This window comes from Seriola lalandi, unplaced genomic scaffold (assembly GCF_002814215.2).
Source record: "Seriola lalandi dorsalis isolate HSWRI2012SDOR001 ecotype SW California unplaced genomic scaffold, Sedor1 jcf7180002054270, whole genome shotgun sequence".
Lineage (NCBI taxonomy): Eukaryota > Metazoa > Chordata > Actinopteri > Carangiformes > Carangidae > Seriola > Seriola lalandi.
The window spans coordinates 309553-317682 of record NW_019524823.1 but is presented as its reverse complement, the minus strand read 5'-3'; the positions used below and the strand labels follow the sequence as shown (position 1 = coordinate 317682).

The window sequence follows — 8130 nt, the reverse complement described above, 5'->3', positions numbered from 1 at the left end:
ATGTAGATTTGTCAGCTAAACGTTAAATCTGTGAACTCTACTCCAGCATAGTGTAACAAAAATAGGTGTCAAGATTAGTGATGCTGTTTGTGCCAAATTCATTCCCCAGCTGTGTCATGTAAATTCAAAATAGTCACATCGGACAATCTTTGTGTCTTTTATGTGGCAGTGGTGAAAATTAGTCATCGTCAAAATCTGTTGTGTTGTGGTTTCAGTAAATTTAATCATGTGTTACCATGTACATGTAGTTAAAGCAAACATTGCAGTGTGCCGTTACAGATACACATCAACAATAGACAGACATTTGTCAGTTTTACGACTGAAAACTAGTAAATTACAATCAATCATAATTCATTGTTACGTCACACAGTCGTGCTGAGAAAGGCAAAGTTTAATCAAAGCATTTAAGAAGGTTAGGGTCATAGACTAACATAACCATGATTCATGTTGTTCAGTACTCACATATACTTTATGTTGACGTCACTATCTTGATCTCTGGACGATTTAAAGGGGCACTGCATCACTTTTACACGTCAGACTGACTAGTCACGGGTTACCACTCTGAGGATATTGAAAATAAACTTTGCATTACAAAAAGAGGTGGAGAGTTTAAAGACATGGCTGTTGACCAGTCAGGGAGGGGCTAACAGGGACTCCATGAAGTTTCATTATGGGGAGTGTAGGATCAAGTGTTTTTTTTAAGCTTGTCTAATCCCAGGGACTCAAATTCAGAATGTTTCAGTCTGTCCTCTATCGATATTGATTTTCTCTGAAATCTCTCTTCATGCTCGACAGAAGTGAAATACTAAATTGCTGAAGTGCCCCTGCTGTTCCTGTTTATTGTTTCTGTTTCTGTATGCAACATATGAGTAAAACATGAGAGCACTTTCTCTCCATTGTAGCCTTAGAAAAAGACCACACCACACTGTATGCTACTAACAGCCACTTCCGTTCAATGTTTATTTAAAAAAAAATGAACAAATATTTAATAATGATTCATAAAATAACGTCAGAGTAATATGAGGCCACAGATTAAATCACATTCTCTTAATATAATGTTTCATTTCTTCTAAAATCACATATCTGAAGAAAAGCTTGTTTTCCTCAAGGTGTGAAAATGCTCAGTGCGTCCGGTATTTTTATCTCAGTCACCATATTGCAGGTTTTACACTGTACCATGATGAAGGCGAGCGGAGTCTTCTGACACGCTGCTGGCCGAGGTGTCAATCAGGGTTTTTTTCCATTTGGCAGGTTGGTCTGAATGTACTTCAGGAACTTTTGCTACTCATGAGTTTCCTGTCGCACAAATACCTCTGGACCCATCCAGAGGGATTGACATCAAGACGCAGGAAGCTCTGTAGCCAAGGACTCCTCTGAGCGCCCTGGACAAACTCGTCCAGTGTAATCTGACCTGCAGCACAAACAGCGAATAGCTTCGACTGAATTATTTATGGCTAAACACTGCGGAAAGCTATTTTTGGGGGGTTTTTGCTTTTTTGAGAACGTTTCGGTTTTAACTATGCAGTCAACTTACCGTCACTGTTGTCGTCAACCTCTCGAAAGATGCGATCGCACACCTCCGCAGGAGTAAGGCTTGGTTTTCCCGCTTCGTCAGACACAGAGCCTTTCTTTATTTTGTAGATTATCTGAAAGATAAATCCAGGAATTAGACTGTTTATCATACTGATCATGCTGTTGAGAACTTGTGATGTTTTGACCATGCTAGCGGCATGGTTCTGCATGGGGATGGCAATGTTGGACTGATGGTCCGTCATTTGGTTCGCCACTTTGGTCCAGATTGAACTCTCAACAAATACTGTACAGATTACCAAACAAATTTGTTCAGCCATTCATGGTCCCAAGAGGATGAATTGTAGCAACTTTGATAATCCCTCGACTTTTCATCTAGTGCCTTCATTAAAAATATCAATGAACAGAACATTATATCACTGCTGGATTTGATGCATATACAGTTAATAAAACCCTAAAGATATAATCATTGAAAAACACATGAAATCTGATGCTATACCTCAAAGCAAACACTTGTCATTGTATGATTTCAGGACTTACTTTTACAATCTTCAGTAGTTCATGTCTGTCCAGACGACCATTGTCATCGTTGTCAAACACCTTGAAGGACCACCGCAGCTTATCCTCAAGTTTCCCACGCAGAACAAGATGAAGTGCGGCCACATATTCTATAAAATCCATTGTGTTGTCCTGAAAAACGTGGAAACATTACTGTTGAATTCCCAACATGATTTGTGCAGATAGATAAAAATATATTTTCAAGAACATAAATCAGATATCACATTTTTACTTCAAGCTTTGTAACTCACATGATTCATGTCAAATGCTCGGAAGATGCTGTCCATGTATTGCGATTCAGGCGTGCCGTTCTGTACTCCAAACATCCTCTTGAACTCGTGCAGGTACAAAGATCCGCTCGGGCACTCCTTGATGAATGACTTGTAGAGGTCCTGGATGCTGTTTAACTCCAGTTCTTCTTCCTCTATCTGTTTTTGCTGATTCTGACCCATGCTCTGTCCAGACTCTACCACTGCAGTAAAAACGATGAGTTTCTTATTTTGTTGAGAAATAAATGCAGATGTTTTAGTAGAGTAATATCCTGAAGACTGCCTGCAATGAATAGTTTCGTGGCCACTTCATGGCGGCTGTCGAAGGTCTCCTCTGCAGCTCAGGGGTCTACAACAGTGTAATAAGTGATTCATGTGATCCTTGACCCTAACAAGAGGCTTATTTTTAGTCCAAGGCTTCAGTAAGATGAGTTTTAAGCAGTAATCCTCATTCATGATCCCGTCTTGAACCTTTCGTGACCCAGGGTCACCAGTTCATCAGTTAATTATTTGGATCTGCGCCAAAAATGTAATGTGTTCTTCCCTGGCCCACGCCCCCTTCATGCACCAAGTTCGGTGCAAATTGGTTTAGTACGTTTTGCGTAATCCTGTTTACGAACAAACAAACACAAACGTAATCATAACCTCCTGGGCAGAGGGAAGGAGAGATCATGATAGTGACTGCAGACTGCAGTAAACTGGAGCTGCTAAAGCTGTCGGGTTACAAGTCTAATGACTATTGATTTAATTCATTTGTGCATCTAAACCATGAACCATGAATTATCTTCCCTATTGTCAGGTCTTGTACAGTAATTACATTCTTTAGTGCCTCTAGTGACCTCTTTGTTCGCATCTTCTTTCTGTCTGTTGAACTGAATACAGCTGAGTGGAATTATTATTTATCATTTGAACCTGTGCTTTTCCTTCTGTGTCAAAATGTCTTTTGTGCAGAACACCTATGGAATTAGTTGTTGCAACCCTGTCTCCTGGAAATTATGTTTACAACTAATTTGTTTTCACTGTGTTTTCCTGTCAAAATGGGAGAAACCTTTTTTTTTTAATTATTTTATCAGTACCTGACTCATAGAAGGAAATGACACCACAAATCAGACTGTATTAGAAAGTATTGACCACCTTTTTTTTCATCTTCAATTTTGACACAAGGTGTGGCTTGATAATAGGACTGCGGTTTGCCTTTAGATGTAGTCAGTGAGTCTGACAACAGAATCTACATGAATATAACTGACATGGTGACACTCGGGGTAACAAGTAAACCTGTACAGGTAAACTGGTGAAACTAGAATCCGTTAGTCACTCCCATAAAGCCCCAGGATTTTACTGACTGTGAAAAGGCAGCCATACCAAAGTGGATCAGTAGGTGGCGTCTGTGCATCGTGTGGTGAAACACTTCTAATAGAGCTCAACATGCATTTCAGGTTTAATTCAGTGTTTTTTTTTATTTAACTTGTATTTATAGGTGTTGAAAACGTAATATTACTACTATAATATTACATCCCAGTAATATTGTCATTTGCAAAAAATTAGAAACAGTAAAAAACACACACATAACAATAGAAAAGCAGACATAATCTCTATTTACATATTGACACTTTATGAGCTCAGAATGCTGTAAATTCAGTTAGCAAGCATGTATGTAAGTATATATGTATAAATGTATATATGCACTTGCTTAAAATAACTTGAACTTGTTGCTTGAAAAGTATTTAAAGACAATAAAATGATTATTTAGTTTTAAATGTGAAAAGGGAGAACAATAATGCGTCTAGAGAATTAGCCTGGAGTATTGTCCCTTCATCCACATGGAAAAGGCCTCTGTGCGTCGCCATTTCAGAAATGCGCGCTCTTTCTCCTCTGCTCCAGCACCCATCCTGCAGGGTTCATGTCCAACTTCAACATGTTGAGCACCCAGGGGTCCTGCTGCGCGCCTCTAATGAACTCTTCCATGTTAATATGACCTGTGGAACAAAAAAAAAAAGAAAATATTCAATTTGTTTATTGTTGCTTCTAAAGCACTTTCACCGCGTTGTAACGGTGACATGAGACTGAATGTTTACCATCTCCATCACTGTCGACGGCCTGTAACAGTCGATCCACAACCTCGTCCACCGTCAGCTGTGAGTCGCTCATGTCTGTCTTTGTGCCTTTCTTTATCCGATAGATGCTCTGGACAGAAACAAGAAAGAAAGAGAAATGTTGTATGTCGTGATCAAACACATTTCACCATAAGCTGCTGCACTTAGTGATGATGCACGATACGCTCCATGACTGACCAATATTACAATGTGTTTTGAGCAGTGATGTAATTGGATAAATGAGCATCATGTTTACTTTGGTTATACATCTATTGATCTCTTTCAACTACAAAGCTCTTTAGCACTCTTTTATTAATATATTGTATATTGTTTGGTGTATCATGTCTTGTTTCTATGATTTCAAAAATTATTAACAAAACCTGTTTGCAAATTTCCAGCTTTGCATTGTGTTTTGCTTTAAACGAAGATGCAGATTCATATGTTAATCGTTAAGATACACAAGGGTTACCCATCGTCTGGTTCCTCATTCGTTATGCACATATTTAATACTTTGTTTTTATTTCAATGAAAACTGACTGGCACTGAAGTGAAGATTTTGGAATCCAACAGAGGAACAAAGTCACAAAATATTTCGGTTCAGACTTGACCCTGAGACTGCTGCTCCATCATCATTTTCACATTCAATGTGAGACCTGTAACTAGCTCCTAGAGAGGTGATGTAATGGTGCAGCTACAGTGACTCAATGAGATTATCTGACCAGTGAAAAGATTCTATATTATCTCCATCCACTGAAACAGAAGTTGTCCTCAGTGATTTGTGTACCTATAAATCAGTGTGTGGCTCACATGGTTAAAGACTTGTCCAGAGGGAATATTTGTACCTATAGAGAATTATTTTATTATAGAGATGCATTTATTCGAGGTTGAAAACCAACAAAGTTTTTTTTGAAGCGAAGTAGCTCAGGCTTGTTAGAGGGGGACAGCGAATATGGGAGAACAAGCGGGAGAAGACATGGCAAAGTCCACAGCCTGTTCTGAACGGTAGAAGCAAAAAACGTGTCCTATTGAAGATGTTGCAAATATCAAACACTGAGCTGCTGTCACTTGGTGCTTAAGTTTGGAGGTGGTACTAAACATCATTCTGTGAGAGGAGAGCTTACTATAACGGAATCTGTTTTTTCAAACCTGTGCTGAATCCAAACCCCCCCCCCCCCCCCCCCCCCAGATATTTTTTTAGATGACTTCTAGATAGACTTACATCAATTATGGACCGTAGCTCGTCCCTGTCCACATAACCATTGCTGTCTTTGTCATACACCTTGAATGACCAGCGCAGTTTATGCTCCAGGTCTCCCCGGAAAACAAGATTGAGTGCTGCCACAAACTCAAGGAAATCAATCGTATTGTCCTGAAAAACAGGTTGAATGAGAACAACTGGGTTAATTTATTAACATTTCGGTAACGATGTACAGCAGAGCCAGGCCCTTAAAGCTTCTTACTCTCTCACCCCATTTCTGTCAAAAGCTCGAAACATGTTTTCCGCATAGTCGGACGCTTCTCCCGTCGGGTCCACACCAAAGAAACGCTTGAACTCGTGCAGGAAAAGTACTCCACTCGGACACTCCATGACAAACTTTTTGTACATGTCCTGAAGAGCTTTGACGTCAATCTCCTCGCTGTTCTCCGTGTGCTGGGTCTGCCCCATGGCCGGCTCGTGATTCAACAGCCCATAGTCCTGTAGCCTCTGAGTATGTACTCTGCCACGGAGAGAGGCCGGGCTTGAAGTGTGCATCTCATACTCTGAGGTGTTTTTTTATAACTCTGTGGAATCCCAAAGCTGAAGTTTGCGTGTGAGACAGTGATTAGTGGGGCCTCGGGATTACAATGGTATTATACGCTGTTGGGGTTTCCTCTCTCTGTGTTAATTAGATTTGCAGCTAAATGTGGGTCTAGGCCAAACACATTAGAGTGGCAGGCGTTATTGCAGGTGTGTGTGTTCCAGTAGTGTGGGAAAGAATATATTGCCTCTGCTTGATTAAAAAAATCAATGAATATTAAGGAAATTAAGGCAATACATGTGTGAGACTAGGTGAGCCCAGTTTGGCCAGAGACTGAATCATGTATGTCAACAGAAATTTTACTTGTTTCCAGTATAACGGCATTACTTAGCTTTAGCTGGCTGACATATTACTTGTTGCTAAACTTGAATGTCTGCCATTTACAGTGGCAAGAAAAGCAACGTGAACCCTATAGAATGACCTGGTTTTATGCATCGATTGGTCATAAAATATGATCTGATCTTCATCTAAGTCACGGGTGTAGACAGGCAGCAGCCTACACAAGAGATTTAATCCATAACTAAAGAGAAAAAACATTTAACTCAATTTTAAAAGTTATTCATGCCATCTTGAAATACGTCATTAATCATCTCCAGGACATGAGACGTTATGAGATGTCATTCTCATTTAGATCAGATTTTATACAGACATCCATGGTGCCCAGATGACGAATCTTAATAACTTGAACTTCTGGAGCCATCATCAGGTCAAAATGTATTCAGTACTTTAGTTTATGTGAGGAAATGCCTGTAACTAATCAGCCTCATGCTCTGTGTTTTGTGCTAATTATCAAATCTTAGCATGCTAACATGTTAAACAGAGAGGGCGAACATTAGCATGTTAGCATTGTCATATTGACTTAATCTGATCATCAACCTGAGTCTTGACGAGCCAGCTGCAGCAGCTGGTATGATTCTGATATGAAAATAAAAACAAGAGAATTGTCCAGGCTCATCCTGTTAACTCAACTCAACTCGACTCTTTGTTCAATCAACACATTTAAGCAGCACAGGGCGGTGCGGTGCAGTTTTAGAGCTCTCGTATAGTCACACGTCTTAATTCATGCCCATAAATTTATCTGCCAAATGGCCGGTGTCCCAGTCAGCTGCTGTCCTTAATCAGTCTCAGTGTTGTTTCTCTGTTCAGAAAGAAGAAGCTAAGTGACTAAGACGATCAAGTCATGCTACTTTGCAATTGTTATATCAATCTCTTTTAATTAGATTGCGTTGGCTCTGCAGATAGGCTAAGGAGACAAATCCTATAGAAGGTATTGATTGAGAGGATCCCTCTGTGTGTCCGAAATAACCAGCGGCTTTTTGGGGATAAGTAATTCTGGTTTTGATGTGTGTTTCTGAGGCGTTTAAACATTTTGTAATTTATATTGTTTTCTTTTTAGATAAAGGGAGCTACGCCCCAAACCCTGCACAAATGAGCTGGAACTGTTTTTACGTTGTGGGTCAAAAACTCAGCTTTAAAGTGAAGCGAACATATGAGGCCTCATGTCATGCACCCCATCATGCTTTGTTAAGTAACCGTTGGCAATAAACCTGGAGACAAATTTGCATTTTCTGAGAAAGGACAGAAAACTATGTATTTTTTCTTGGACTATAGGTAAAGCGAGAGTGTCCTCGAGCGAGGCCTCCAGAGGAGCTGCTCAAGATAAAACTCTGTAATTCTGTTGAGTTAAATGGTTCTCCCAGAAAATGTTTTTACCCTTCAAAACAATCCTTCAAGCAAATCAAATGGAATAAAAATGAGTTGCTGTACAGCGGCGCTGATAAAGTGTTCCAGCCTCTGCAGTCACAGTTTAACCACAAGACCGTTGTGCACCGCCAATCAGGATGAGCTGGAACAAAAAAATAAAAAAACAAAAAATCTGTG

The 8130-nt window shown here is 39.9% G+C and overlaps 2 protein-coding genes across 2 annotated transcripts; both read right to left on the bottom strand.

The window, feature by feature from the left end:
- Positions 1-214: 214 nt before the first annotated feature.
- Positions 215-2692, bottom strand: LOC111654325 (guanylyl cyclase-activating protein 2-like). The gene is made up of 4 exons (XM_023405288.2): positions 2340-2692; positions 2071-2220; positions 1535-1646; positions 215-1411 (listed from the first exon to the last, which is right to left on the bottom strand). The coding sequence occupies exons 1-4, from the start codon at positions 2538-2540 to the stop codon at positions 1269-1271; spliced, it is 606 nt and encodes a 201-aa protein (XP_023261056.1). The 5' UTR covers positions 2541-2692; the 3' UTR covers positions 215-1268.
- Positions 2693-3816: 1124 nt separating this feature from the next.
- Positions 3817-6175, bottom strand: LOC111654326 (guanylyl cyclase-activating protein 2-like). The gene is made up of 4 exons (XM_023405290.2): positions 5919-6175; positions 5670-5819; positions 4433-4541; positions 3817-4333 (listed from the first exon to the last, which is right to left on the bottom strand). The coding sequence occupies exons 1-4, from the start codon at positions 6114-6116 to the stop codon at positions 4206-4208; spliced, it is 585 nt and encodes a 194-aa protein (XP_023261058.1). The 5' UTR covers positions 6117-6175; the 3' UTR covers positions 3817-4205.
- Positions 6176-8130: the final 1955 nt, after the last annotated feature.

Excerpts from the sequence above, each read along its gene's own strand:
- LOC111654325 (XM_023405288.2), bottom strand. The coding sequence starts at position 2,540 with ATGGGTCAGAATCAGCAAAAACAGATAGAGGAAGAAGAACTGGAGTTA. Across the intron at positions 2,221-2,339 it reads GAGCATTTGACATGAATCAT|GACAACACAATGGATTTTAT; the intron begins GTGAGTTACAAA and ends CACGTTTTTCAG. Across the intron at positions 1,412-1,534 it reads GGTTGACGACAACAGTGACG|GTCAGATTACACTGGACGAG; the intron begins GTAAGTTGACTG and ends TTTGTGCTGCAG.
- LOC111654326 (XM_023405290.2), bottom strand. The coding sequence starts at position 6,116 with ATGGGGCAGACCCAGCACACGGAGAACAGCGAGGAGATTGACGTCAAA. Across the intron at positions 4,542-5,669 it reads AGCTACGGTCCATAATTGAT|AGCATCTATCGGATAAAGAA; the intron begins GTAAGTCTATCT and ends GTTTCTGTCCAG. Across the intron at positions 4,334-4,432 it reads CGTCGACAGTGATGGAGATG|GTCATATTAACATGGAAGAG; the intron begins GTAAACATTCAG and ends TTTGTTCCACAG.